Source organism: Argentina anserina, chromosome 2, assembly GCF_933775445.1.
Source record: "Argentina anserina chromosome 2, drPotAnse1.1, whole genome shotgun sequence".
NCBI classification, from domain to species: domain Eukaryota; kingdom Viridiplantae; phylum Streptophyta; class Magnoliopsida; order Rosales; family Rosaceae; genus Argentina; species Argentina anserina.
In genome coordinates, this window is record NC_065873.1 from 14,044,201 (window position 1) to 14,059,547 (window position 15,347).

At 37.5% G+C, this 15,347-nt stretch overlaps 1 protein-coding gene across 3 annotated transcripts; it reads right to left on the reverse strand.

The window, feature by feature from the left end:
• Nucleotides 1-5,317: 5,317 nt before the first annotated feature.
• LOC126783725 (pentatricopeptide repeat-containing protein At2g22410, mitochondrial) lies at nt 5,318-10,398 on the reverse strand. 3 transcript variants are annotated; one of them, XM_050509243.1, is made up of 3 exons: nt 10,150-10,398; nt 8,541-8,717; nt 5,318-8,416 (listed from the first exon to the last, which is right to left on the reverse strand). In XM_050509243.1, the coding sequence occupies exons 2-3, from the start codon at nt 8,609-8,611 to the stop codon at nt 6,622-6,624; spliced, it is 1,866 nt and encodes a 621-aa protein (XP_050365200.1). In that variant the 5' UTR covers nt 8,612-8,717; nt 10,150-10,398; the 3' UTR covers nt 5,318-6,621. The 3 variants fall into 3 exon arrangements, with proteins under 3 accessions (XP_050365200.1, XP_050365199.1, XP_050365198.1); XM_050509242.1 differs by having other exon boundaries at nt 8,541-8,827; XM_050509241.1 differs by having other exon boundaries at nt 8,541-8,832.
• Nucleotides 10,399-15,347: the final 4,949 nt, after the last annotated feature.

Below are 15,347 nucleotides of genomic sequence, written 5' to 3' on the forward strand. Positions count from 1 at the left end.
TGTCAAAACTCAAATATGTCGAAATCCAAAAAGTTCATTTTCTTTTGATGTTGTTGGATTCATATAGCAATTACATACACAATCATTAGAGATTTGCATAAGTTGCAAATTGTAATCTCTTTTATTCTTTTCACATGAAAAGTCGTTAACATAGATATTTAAAACTTATGAGGGTTCGATTGTCTCATGTTGGCTCTTGTTACATAAAGTGTCATGAGATATATAGTTAAGACATAAAAAATGGAATATAAACCCAAATTCCTTAGATTAATTTGGTAGAATCGCAAAACGATACTTTCATTCGATAAGGTATGTACATTGTGAATCCCGAATGAGTAGAAATGATTGATCCTTATTAATATTATTAATATATCCATCGATGTAGTACTATTGTTCTTTATTATTATTATTGTGAGGATCGTATGATGCATTTTTTTGCAATCAGTTATTCATATTATACTGATATTTTGTGAAGTTGTTTTACTTTGTGCGGTACTTCGCAAAGTCAAAATATTGAAAATCGAACCACTTATATCTTAATTAATATTAAAATATTCTCAATTCATTGAGAAAAATTCACGACTTTTTATTGATGTCAATGATTTGCATCAAGGTCTTGTCCAATCCAAAGACACTTCAATACAGAAGTCTCTTTAAATTTTTAGGCATAACATCAATTACAATATCTTGGAAAATTAAAGCGAGACTATAATTAGAGTCTGGAACTTCATTTAGTGAGCTAGATTCCTATCGCTGTTTTGAATTGAGATTCTTTTTTTTAGGTCATGTTTGTTCGATAGTGAATATATTTTTTCAAATCGTCGTACTCTCATTATTCTATACTCTTTTTGTAAGAGGGCGCTCCATTGCTCATGTCATATCCCCTATGCATAGTAATTGTCATTTGCTTTAGGGTTATTACTACATTATTATGCAAAATTTGTTTTAGGAAATTTTTTTGTCCTGAGAGACTTGACGTTGTCATTCAAGATTTTAATTATGCTTTCAAGCTATGTGCTGGAAACATATTTGCAAAATTTCAGTTATGGTTGAGTCTTAATTGGTTTGTATGGGAGATTTATACTCAAATTTTTCAGAGTCCAATATATGTTATGCTGGTTTAACCAACTGTAGATAGAGTACAAGACTTATTAATTTCACAGTCTAACACTCTAAATAGACATACATGAATTAAACATAGCATGATGCATTATGATCACTTTGAAACTTTGCGTAGTTACATAATCACAATCAAGATATACAAATTAATTAACTTCCAAAAATAAAAATTGGGATTGATGACAAGATATTACATTGTCATATTTTTCAATGCTTCGTGAAAATATTTTATCACAGTAATATGTTTGTCCTCTCTTTTTAATTATAAATGCTCATAAAATTTCGTTACATGGCAACGCTCATTGCATATAATATGCTAAATAAAATAATTATAAAAATTATATAAACATAGCATGTGCAACAAGTAGAGAGCATATCATCTAACATGGCTAAGTAATTTACAAAGATGAAGCAATTATCGTACTCACAATACATGTCAAAGACCATGTATAAATATATTGCTTAAATAGTAAATCATAGCATTATGACTTAATTACATGCTAAGTAGTCAAATTTTAAAAATTTAAATCTTCATAGCATATAACATGTCACAATATTCAGAGGCTTGCTTTGCTCACGTAACATGTATAATCTCATATATATGAATGAAATTTACTAAAAGCGGTAAAGCTAATGTATATCTTTCTTGTAAGTTTGCCAAATAAATTACATATTAAGGGATGATTCTGGATCCACTATTCTAAGTTGCTCATCACGTTGTTATTAATAAGAATTAATTTCAGTTTACCTCCTTAAACTTTACACCTAAAATCAATTTACCCCTTAATTTTTATTTTAATCAGTTCATCCTCTATACTTTCAAATGACATCAGACAAAATTCACATTTTCTTGGTTAAAATCCGATCAAAAACTATCAAAAGAATGCTTCAAATAATTAAAATCCGACAAGGTGACAATCTCCTTGAAGTTGGATAAGGCAATAATCTCATAAAAATCTGACTGGCAACAAGTTCATAAAAATCCGGCAAGGCAACAATCTCATTAAAATCCGACTGGCAACAAACTCCTTAAAATCTAACAAGACAACACTATAAGCAGTCAACTAAAAGATATGACTTCCTTATACTAATTTAATAAAATGTCATTGGGATCTTTATCTGTTCCCAAATCCCAAAGGATTGTAATACTAGCTAAATGAACTCTTTGTTAACAAAATAACTTGAGTGGAAATTTTTTAATCTGACAATGCAACAATCTAACTAGAATTCGTCAAGCCAACAATCTAATTAAAATCTGTCAAGGAAACTCACTTGAGTTGCAACAATCTAGTTCATGAAAATCTAACAAGGCGACAATCTCATTAAAACTGGACAAGACAACAATTTCATCAAAATCTGACTGTCAACAAACTCGTTAAAATCCGACATGGTAACAATCTCGTTAAAGCTGGACAAGGTCACGAAATACCCTGTTAGAGTACGTAGAGGATCAAAACAAACTAAGCTAAACAATGGTTACCCCAAGTCCAAGAGTAACAGTCAAAGTAAAGCATTCAAATCTGACTGGCAATCTCATTAAAGTTGGACAAGACAACAATCTCGTTAAAGTCCGACTGGCAAAAAACTCATTAAAATCTATCATAGCAATAATCTAGTTAACCCAATTCGACAAGACAACAATATAAGCACCCAACTAATAGATATGACTTTCTTGCACCAATTCAATGAAATGTCATCGACATCTTTATCTGTTCCCAAATCCTAAATGATTGTAATACTGGCTTAATGAGCTCTATGTTGACAAACTCACTTGAGTTGCAACAATCTAATCCGACAAAGCAATAATATGTCACTATAATCCGACAAGACAACTATCTCATTATAATCCGACATACAACAATCTCATTAAAATCCGACAAGGCAACAATCTGACCTGAGCAGTCAATGACTTCAAGTTGGGCAAAAAATCGCTTGAGAGACCAACTTGTTAGCATAGCATGCTTTAAAATCTCAGAAGGCAATATTTCCGAGGGACCAATTAGGACTAGTCTTTATAAAGCTCATAGCTTTCCAATGACAAATTCTCTAGTGAAATTCCGACTAGGACAACACGAGACCACATCAAAAATAATTCCTCTACCCAAGAAAAGAGGGAGCACCAGTGATTGAATTAAGGTTTCATACTTAAAAATTGGGGTTTTCGTCATACCTAGTAAATTTCTAAGAGGGGCAAATCAAAATCAAAGGGTATGGAACCCTAGATCAAAATGAATCGATTTGGTAATCTAAGGGCAAATCAAAAACACATCACGTGAAATTGAATTGGAAACTAAAACTATATCAAAACCCTAGGATCGAAATGAATCGATTGAATTAAAATAGATAAAGAGAAAACTAAACTCGAAGGAAAAGAAATTGCAGAAAAGAGAAAAGAAAGAACAAACCTTAACCTGGTGGTGGTGAGGCGAAGCGATCGAAGCTTAACCCATCTCTCTCTCATGGAGCAGATTTGAAATTCGAATTTGAATACCCTAAATTGAGAGAGAGGACCATTTGGGTTAATATTTCAATCTTACAGAGTTAATTATAAGTTTATAACCTCAGCTAGCCAGCTTCACCCAATAAGAAAATTCGTTGGTTTTTTTTTCTTATTTGAGGTTCTCTTAAAACTTGTGGTAGAAGTCATAGGCAACTTCATTCTAATTTGATTCTTACTATGTGGAAGGATTAAACCAAATACACAATAATATAATTTTGTTTATACCACTGGATTCTTACTCAAAACATAATCAGGTGACAATTATTTGTTATATAGCCCCTCAAACTTTGAATTTGAGCATATATCAAATAGAACTCTAGTTGTTATAGTAGGGTTTTAACTTTTAAAGTTGCTAGATTATGTCAAAATATTCATATTGAAAATCTACAATAGGAGTCATAGGACCATCGGAAACTTGACAAGATGGCGAAGTTAAGGTTCTAACCAAATTCACAATTATTTAATTTGTTAAGTACTGGATTAGTGGATACACCCGAAACATAATCAAAAGATAATTATACAGTTAAATAGCAACAATACTGAACTCTGAGAAGTGAGAATACAGTATATCGAATAGAACTAGAGTTGTAAGAATAGGATTATTGAGTTTCACGTTGGAGGCATAGAATGCGCCAATGCGCTTAACATAGTGATTAAAGAGCAAGAATTAGCATAATTATGACAAGTTTCCGGGTCAAGTCCATCAGCATCGTAACATAAACTTATCGCACTTTAGCCTTGGTATATATCCGAACGAGTTGAAGACAAGTATTGAGTTATGACCTCGTAATTTTTCAACAGATGAAATCAGCGAACAAGACGACATTTGTCTCTGATACTTGATCGCTTTATGCCTTGCCCTGGTGAAGTAACCGGCAGAGGATGGAAAAATGAGTTATTTTTGGGAATACGAGTACAACAAGCACGGGACATGTAGAAAAATGGCAAGGCATATTTCCCCTGCTTCTTATACTCATGTCCCAAAATCAACTCAATTTCCCAAGATGTTCTGTTTCGATTTTGTTGCCGTCGCGATAAAAAGTAAGATGAAACTCTGGTGAGAAATGCATAATGGTAAAAGAGAAACAAATGAAAAGAAACAGAAAAAAGCAAAATGAAGGAATAGATTTATTCTTGTGGATATGTCTACTGATTTGGGAAAACGGTAATATACAAGGGGTTCCAGCACTGACTGGGGAAAGGAAAATAGAGTAGGAGGCAAAAGGAAAAGAGAATGAGTGCTGCCATGTGTAAAACGGAGTTTGGAAATTGAACAACCAAATGTGTACAGTACAAGGATTTTGAAGATTTGGCAGGGAGTAAAGTTAACATTTATACTGGATAACATCACATCACAAACACAGTGTACATGACATACCTTCTATTACCATGGTACTTCAACATGCAGTTTATGTAGTTTGGTCATGAAAGGGCCATGAAACTTACCTAATGGCATTGCTGGTATGCTTCCAGGGGAGATAGAAAACTCTCTTTTCGTGTCCGTCGGATCATCTGCTTGTTAACAGGCCAATTTTACCGGATACCTTTCCCATTAGTCAGATACAACATTGGACAATACAAGTTATGATAAGCAAACGACCATTTAGCATGACTCAGAAATATATTGCAGCTCGCAAATGTTTATGCTGTAAAAGAACATTGTAGATAAGAGTGAAAAAAGTACAAAAAATTACAAAGTAGGAAATAGTATGAAAGGAAAGATGAGATAAAGGCAGAGCTCAGCATTAAGAAGCTTGAAATTCTATAGACGTTCAACTATATATCAAATTGCATTTTAGACTTTTGGTTTAGTTGGACAAAATTTGCTGCTTACAAAGCTCTGTAAGATGTAGCTGCTTCTGCATTCTTATCTCACAATCTCAGCCTTCATCAACTTACAGCTGAGACCATCCTTTTTTGTTATAACTAAAAAAATTGATGCAACATCTTATGAAGTTGCCCGTAATCACATGGAAGCAACAAACCGATTCTATATCCATGGGTTTGCTAGTTGGATGGCTGTAATTCTATGTGAAGGAATCAGCTACATAGCGAGTATCAACTAGTAGAATTGCTACATAATCATTTATGTGCCGGATTGCTCTACCTAATCTAGACAAGAAAATCCCACTTCAATATTTGAAAATCTATATCAAAAATTAGGATCATAATTTAATTATAACTTTATAACTGTGGCTACATAAAATAAAAAGTGGCAAGCTAGCTCTAAAAAAACTGAAGTTGAACAAAATTATGGATGTCAGAAAAACATACCAATGGACTGATTTACAGCTTTCATGCAAAAATTCTTGTAATATTCTTTTCTCTGTGTCTGCAACTTCGGAGGATATTAAATCCTTCATATGCTTCACCACGTGAGTTGGTCATCTTAATTGAATTTGAATTTCTCAATCCTTCAATGTCCTTTACCCTCTCCATTAGCTCAATATCAGAAAGGCTCGCGTAGGGCAGTCCAACTATGACTACACACCACCCCATCCCATCGTTTAAGTGGATGCCCTCCTATATCTTACCACCAACGACAGCAAGAAGTATGGCCCCATCCCATCGCTTGAACCAAACCAAGCCATTAGCAGCTGCAACCCTGCAAATCCCGAATAGCCAATAAATCTGAGCAAGGGAGTGACAGAAGTTCATTCATAATTTTGTTGTTATTCTTAGTACACATATCCCTGTATGCCACCAAAGTTTGTTCAACATAGAAGCTAAGCTACCAGACATCATTGAGTTTCCTTCACCAATTCTAAAACCAGCCCATTATTTAATATCACAGATAAGAAAATTAAACTGTCACGACTTGTGCTTTCAAAAGCTTGAAAACTTTGCTGGCAGTATTTAAGAGGACTGTCGGGCGTGACCTTGTATCTGGTCTCTGTTTCAAGACCAGTTCGCACAGTCATTGCGATATGGTCAGGTTCAGATAAGATATTTAAGAGCAAATAACCATTGATCTATGTATGTTGATGAATACTTTACTGATCCTATGATGTATTAGATAAGTTATTTGATAATGCACCATTAATTTCAATGGAGCTACTACCAAATGGCTTCTGCACATTGCTCTCATCCATCAATCCTCTCATTTTTGCAACACAATCCCATCTATGTGAACTTGCATAATTATTTGATGAGAGAATATAGTTCCCACTGTTAGAAGGGTCCAATTCGATAAGCTTGTGTGACACAATCTCACCCAAGGCCAGATTTCCATGAACTTGACAAGCACCCAGCAAAATTCTCCATACAACAACATCAGGAACCACAGGCATATTCTGCATGAACTCATACGCCTCCTGCAGTTTACCAGCACGACTCAAAAGATCCACAACACACCCGTAATGTTTCATCTCTGGCATTAGTCCATGAATCTTTCCCATGCTTTCGAAGTATTCCAATCCCTTATCCACTAATCCAGCATGAGCGCAAGCTAAAAGAATCCCAACAAATGTTCCATGAGTTGGTCGGATACCTTCTGTTAACATCTCTGAGAAGAACTCATGTGCAGAATCTGCAAAACCATTTACTGCTAGGCCTGAAATTACTGAAGTCCATGACACAGAATCTTTCTTATCCATCCCTTGAAACACAGCCAATGCTTTCTCAGCCACCCCACATTTGCAATACATATCTATCAAAGCGTTCCCTACGTAAACATCTGTTTTCACTCCATGCTTCCTTATGTACTTATGCAGAGCTTCTCCCACATCCAAGGAACCCACATGAGCACAAGCAGATAGCACACTAGCCACTGTCACCTTGTCTGGCCTGACATTAGCTGCCATCATTTCACGAAAAAGACTCACTGCCTCAGCATGTTGGTTAGCTTGAGAATAACCAGTGATCATGGAAGTCCAAGAAATCACATCCTTATTCGTCATCCTATCAAAAAACTTCCTTGCATCAACCAACCTTCCAACCTTCGCGTATCCATTGATCATGGCATTCCATGATACAACATTCCTTTCACGCATCCGATCAAACACTTCCTGAGCCAAAAGCGGCGAACAACGGCGTCCATACATATCTATCAGAGTATTCCCCAAGTAAACATCCACACCAACGCCAGTTTCATCCACATACTTCACCATACGATCTGCAATTTCCCATTCACCCAAGTGAATACATGCCAAAACAACTTTCACCATCGTCACCGCATCTGCCCTCACATTCTGTGTCACTCTCATTGCCTCAAATATAGCCAAAACCTCATTATATCTGTTACACTGACTATACCCACATATCAAAGAGTTCCAAGACACCACATCCCTCACAAGCATTTCGTCAAACACCTTCCTGGCACAACCCAAATCACCACAACTCGAATACATATGAATCAAAGCATTGGAAACATACAGATACGATTCGAACCCAAGTTTCAAAGCACAAGCTTGAGCCTTTTGGCCACATACAATATCCGAAACTCGAGCACAGGCCTTGAAAATGAATATGAAGGTCAAATTGTTCCCAACTAATCCTTCTTGGCTCATTCGGCTATACATTTGAATTGCTTCACTGGGCTTTTCACTCTGTGACAGTCCTCGGATCATGAGGTTCCAAATCATCAATGTGGGTCGCTTGATATGATTGAAGACGAAACATGCTTTGTTTAAGTGTGGTGGAGATAGTGCATAGAATCTGAGAACGTCAGAGATTGAAGATGGGTCTTTGTGTAGGTAGGTTCTGACGAGGTGGGCATGAAGCTCTTTGGTTGAGGCCAAGGTGGCCATCGGTGGTTTTGGTGGCGCTGTGGTGGTGCTCAGGTGGCGTGTGTCTAGCCTGTAAAACAATTAATCAGCAACCTATTGGAAGTAAAAGTAAAGATATGGAACAGTAAAGTACAATCAACTAAAACTCAGAGAGTTCTGTCAAGGCTAAAATCAATGGAATTGTAAGTGCTTACATCAAACCTGGAAGGGGCAACCTTCTGGGGATCACAAAAGTCTTCTGGATCATGATGAATGGGGAAAACATCCTTGATTCCTTGTTAACAGACCAAACTTTCTCTACATTGCAATGGTGGAAACATGTCTCAAAATTACATGGTCAAACTGGTGTTGTAAACATTGGCTTCTGTTATCTGGCATGCAAAAAAAAAAACAGGCTGTATAATCAATTTCAAAATTCTGAGCAGCCTTTCTTGAAGACCAAGGTAAAACAATGGGCGCTTCGAAGAGTTTCACTGACCACCTGAGCTGGATCAATATTGTAAATTAGTGAAGTTGCCAAGATTACAGACCATTAAATACCAAATTCATAATAAAACTGAGAGTCGAATATAATTTGCATGATGGCAAGTATGATGTCCCAAGGCCTAACCCCTATTGAGTCTAAAAAGCTGTTGAACGTAAACAATAAGGACCAAAATGCAGACAAAACCATCACAAAATGCATAATAAGGACCAAAATGCACAGCTAACAATCATTAGTGTAAGAACCCGACCAAAAATCTTTAAACAATCATTTAGACCGGCAGATTTTGAAAATACTATTACGAATGCCACTGCAAACCTGTTAAATAAATCTTAATGTGCATATTAGCCAGTACCACTCTCTTACAGGCTAGAGAATTCGAATTTTAAATATATTTTAGTGCTCCCACCGCACAAATCAGGAATCTAAAAGTATATAGTTAACTAATATCATATGAGAATGCCATTGCAGACCCGTTAACTAAATAATTAGGAATGCCTTTGCAAACCAGTTAGCTCAATCTTATGTGCACATTAGCCGGACCACTCTCTTTCTGGCTAGAGGATTTGAAATATATATCTATATATATTAGTGCTCCTACCACACAAATCTGAAACTCAAGCATAGACATTATTACTATACACCACAAGCACATTGACATCAAATCATGAATGAAAATCTATAGGTTCAAAAGCATAAGGAACAGAGTTCTAGTGTAAAAAGATTTCACCAATGAAGAATCTCGGTCATAGAGACTGAAATCATAAAATAGGCCTAGGCCTAGCCTAATAACACTGAAACGCCCATACAACAACTATCATAGGCAACCTAATAACAAGACTAAAGATGAACCAAATGACGACAAACAGGTAGTAAAAGCAAGTCTTACAAGATGTAAACAATAACAAGTGAAAAAACAAACTTTAGCAAAACAGTATCCGACAAATTTCTTCACCTAATCTAAATCCCAGACCAAACATCCTTAATCACTGTAAGATGTTCTGTTCCACTGCTAATTAAAACACAGTAAAGAAGTCATCAAACAATTTACAGGCATACTGAAACCCCTATCATCATCAATAAACAATTTACAGTAAAGAAGTCATCAAAAGCTGCCCAACTAATTGCAGGGTATCAATGCAGTTGGAGTAACTACCATTGATCAATAATAAACACGAACATATATAACAAGAACAACAGAATCACCTACAATCAGCTAAAGGTAATAATCGAAACACCCCACAAAATCCACATTTGCAGTCATCCACCCACTTTTCAGAGACTGAGATAATCAAGCATAAGGCAAGGGAGTCACTCACATAAGCAAACCAAAACCAAGACCAAGTTCCTGCTTTCAACTTCCAGACAACCTCTTCCTCTTTTCCTCTCTTGTTTCTGATCTTGTTTTCTTCAAAACAACTTATACGGCTCCTTCTTTCTTTCTATCTCCTCTTCTCTCTGTCATCTATCTTTCCCGTCTCTTCCTCTCTTTCTTTCTACCTCTTCTTCCTTTCTCTTCCCTCTCCCTCTTTCTCCTTCGTTCTCTTCTCTTCTACTTTTCTCCTCTATTTTTTTCTCCCTCTCTTTCTACCCCCTTGTGTTTCTATCCCCCTCTCCCATTCTCTTTCTCCACCATTAAAAAGTAGTTAACCATTCGTATCTCTTAACACTCAATTGAACAAAACCGAAGGTAAACCAGATGGTAAATAAATTTATACCGAGTGTTACATTAATGTATAAGGCCGTTCACTTTAAAAAAAAAAGGAAAATGTAATAAAAAAATATAGGTGTTTCAGGATGAAATAATTGTGTATTATTTAATGATATAGGGGCCTATATATAGGCATTACAAAACTACAATCTCGTAGGATTCGGAATCCTAATCTATTACAAAGCTTGATCAAAGGGAAAAAGAGCACAACACACCGTCTACATTTGATAGCATCATGTGAGCTAGACTCCTCCTGAAGTCTACGAAACAACTCCCCCTGATTAGTGCCATAATCATGGAGTACAAAGAACAACGTATACAACGTTCATTACATGCTTCTCAAACGTAGTTTTGGGTTAATGATTAATCATTAATCTAGCCACACATCCTTAGATCATACATGATATACTTAGCGAAACTTAGATCTTAGGAAACAAGATTGCATAACAACTCAAAACAAGAGTTTGCAATGAAAATCAGATTCTCGGATAGAATGACCTTCACTCACTTAAATGGTCATAACTTCTTCGTCAAAATAAGTATCAGCGAACCGTAAAATGTTCTGAAAAGTAGACACCCGTGGCTTTCCAATGACATAAGGTTCACAACCTCATCCGATCGGAGAAGTTCACAATGCTCTGTCGAAGTTGACTGACTTGCAAATTTCCGGACAGGACTGTCCTACTTTGCTAAAACGGCCATAACTCACTCAATATGATAGCTATGAACAAATGGTTGGTGTCCCTGGAAAGTAGACACATAGGTCTTTCCAACGGTACTAATTTCACCATATTTCATCGAGCAAGCTGTCTTGTAGGTCTCATTGAAGTTGACCTATGAAACTGGACAGATTCTGATTTGTCACATTTAATGTGTCTTTTGCGAAAAGAATGGGGGAATGGACCAATGAAAGACTGATTTTGGTCCAAGACGGAACCGTCGCATCCTCTACGCTACCAGTGTCGACTGCTACACCAAGGCGTACGTTGATGTTACTGGAGCTGCTGGCGGCGTTGGTGTGGATAGGATTTGTGTTGGTTCACTAAGTGTAGAACTAAACCCATGTCAAAGAAGCAATGCAAGTCCAATGACAATGCATAGGCGCATAGTTAATCACGTCATAATGAAAGCAATAGTGTCCCAACAACACTAACATGTATGAATGTATAGCTCATTGAATCTCTTCATCATCTATACTTAGACGGAATAGAGAATTAAGAATTAGCTTCATATGAACACATATGGGTATGAGTTCTTGCAACCGATTGTACTACGTTCTCTCGAACGTCGCAATCTGATTACATAAGTTCTCCGTGGTTTAGAGGCATTTAAAGTCCCTCTGGCACTCTCATATCTGCGTCAAGATCCCTTTACAAATATTATATGACCACTATCATATACTGCAAATTAGTTTTCATGGACACTACTACTGATCAAGTAGCGGAACGCAATTATGTCCATAACGAGAGAATATAACTCATCGTAGTCAATACTAGGATAATGAGACAATCTTTGCACCATAAGTGTTGCATATATCGCATGACTTCATCTTTCTCATTACACTTACGAACAACGACCAACATAACAAGTCTAGTTCAGCCTGTATTGATTCTTTTCACTTCGGTCAAGTTGCTCATCGTTGATGCTTTACAACGAAATAAGAGCATAAGCGAATACATCATCAATCATGGGAGATCAATCCATTAAACACATGCGCGCGATGTATACGATCAATTTGTGAGAATTCTATTCTTCTCTAACATCAACAAAAGGAGTCTGTAGCGTCCCACAGAAACTTAGTTGATACACATGTTTAGAGAATATCTCTTGATGATGGGCGAAATACTTATGCCTACGCACTTCGCTTCTTTCTGGTTTTGATTCCAGAGAATAATGGTCTCCCCCTCATCTAGGCAGGAGCCAAGACCAAAGCTATGACCCTTACTAGTCCATCTTTGCGTTTGCCGCCCTTGTTTTGTGGTGCAATACCACGGGCGCCGACAACACCACAGCGTACGATGGTGCCATCGCTGGCTTCCTTCCCACTGTCAGGGATGGTGCCAACGGTGCTAGGACCAGGTCATATGAAATTCTCTCATATTCTGAGAGTTCCAACCTTACCAGCACATCACAACATTTATGTGCGATCTCGTCACTTTCGCAATATCAGTAAAGTCATTGAGCATCGAATCTTTGACATTTTGGAGGTAGATAATGCGTTGCACATTTGCTCACTTTGAGTAGTGCGGGATCTTAATGAGACATAATGTCACACCACGTCAATTTCCTGGCGTTAAAACCGGAATGAGAGCATTCCATATCTCCCCCTAACGACGGGAAGTATGTCTCATCAAAGTGACCGTCTGCTAATATCGCAGGATAGAGATTAACGGTTGTAGATTGAAAATAGCGGACAAGTGTTGGTGATTCATAAATCATAACTAACCAGAATACTTAATCGTTTCAAGTAGACCCATTGAGATAATAAATTGAGGCACATAAACAACTTTAACCAAATAGGCGTTAGTGAAAAGAACGTTGGGACCGTATCCAGTGACCATCTGGTACGCACTAAACTCTTGGCAAGTTGTGGGTCTGAAACGAATAAGTGTCGCTGCATGCAACATCATTACATATCCCCTTGCAAAAATCGGCATGTTAGTACCCATAACCAAGTCCGAGCTCTGCGAGATCGTGCAGTGAATGAACATGAGGAATAATATGTTCAACGACGATCCCAGTAGACATGCAAAACGAAATCATCAAAGTCGTGGGGGTGAACTCTCAAACGGTATCCATTCAAATAGATTTGAGAGGATAGGAAGGGTGGTGAGCCCTTAGGATGATGATCATAGCTAAAAACTTTAGCAAAGGCAGCGTTTCTTGTGGAAAGCAAAGCTACGTGTGACCAAGGTATCGATGCTCTTAACCTATACCATAAAAATACCAAAAAAATGTTCGCATTCGGTTGGATAGGGTCCACTAATGTCACCTTAAATACTTCGTAAGAATGGAATGTTCTCGGTTGGAGCCTTATCAAATAAGGACTTCCTTGAAATCTTGCAAAAGGACAAGCTTTGCAAAATGAGCGATGGGCATCAGAGATTACCATAGAGGCATTAGAAAACACGGGAGGCATCACAAGCTCCTACGAAGGAGGGGATGCCGCCACCGACGGCCTTAATGCCATGGAGCCGCTAAATAGGCAGGCTCGGCCTCACCGTGTGGAGCATGGGTGAGGTGGTCCTCCAATCGCTTCGTGAACATGAAAAATAGATGATAATGTAAATTTCAAAGAACTCGAATCATCATATCTTGCTCAAAATGACCAAAAAACGATCATGTCAAAACGAGAAGACAGTAAAACCGAACCCATGATTCAAAGAATCTTGAGTTACATAAAGCTACTGCTGCAGGCAAGCAAAACTATGTCGGCAGGCTAACAAAGCTACTGTCAAAGCTTGAAAAAGATACTGTCAATGAAATCTGACAGATTTATTCCTCTCCATTCTTAACACAAATATCAAGATGAAAATCCATCATTGGCATGTATGGCCTTTAAAACTTAGCAAGACACGAAGATATAGAACACAATCTCCGCACGAGATCCGTAAAACAACTACCTGCGCCGTAGGACAGTGTGGGTGGTTACGCAATTAGCAAGACACTCGATTTCACGACCGGACATTCTCAAAAGTAAGATTAAGAGAGTCAACGACGCGGTGAACTTCTCTACACAATACGCCGTAGGATATTGTAAGAGGGGGGATTGAAACAAATGTGCAATCCCATCGAGTGTATCACATGGAAATAGAACTACATTCTTCAATTTAAGAGTTGGAAAAACATGGTATTGGAGCAGTTCAATACCAAACAATTTGGGTGGTAAAGACCATCCAATTGGTGCGGGTGGTCACCAATAATAATAAAATCGTTTGAACTACGAAACGACTTGGAGAAAACCGGAAAAGTAACCCGAAAACCATGTCAAAATAACTCAAAACCGGGTGAAATTTGGACTAGGAAAACGTGGCAGCAAGGACTGCTGAAATATGCCGGACGGATTTCCGGCAATCGGTGCCGCCGGCTTCCGACGAGTTTTTCAGACGTTTTTTTTTTCGTCGTTTCTCGTCATTTTTCCGACATATCTCAGTAGTTCTTGCTGCCATGTTTTCCTAGTCCAAAATTCATCCGGTTTTGAGTTAATTTGACATGGTTTTCCGGTTAATTTTCCGGTTTTCTACAAGTCGTTTCATAGCTCAAATGATTTTATTTTTATTGGTGACCACTCGCACCAATTGGATGGTTTTTACCACCCAAATTGTTTGGTATTCAACTGCTCCAATACCATGTTTTCCAACTCTTGAGTTGAAGAATGTAGTTCTATTGCCATGTGATACATTCGATGGGATTGCCATTTGTTTCAATCCCCTCTCTTACAATATCCTACGGCGTATTGTGTAGAGAAGTTCACCGCGTCGTTGACTCTCTTAATCTTCATTTTAAGAATGTCCGCCATGAAATCGAGTGTCTTGCCAATTGCGTAACCACCCACACTGTCCTACGGCGCAGGTAGTTGTTTTACGGATCTCGTGCGGAGATTGTGTTCTATATCTTCGTGCCTTGCTAAGTTTTAAAGGCCATTCATGCCAATGATGGATTTTCATCTTGATATTTGTGTTAAGAATGGAGAGGAATAAATCTGTCAGATTTCATTGACAGTATCTTTTTCAAGCTTTGACAGTAGCTTTGTTAGCCTGCAGACATCGTTTTGCTTGCCTGCAGCAGTAGCTTTATGTAACTCAA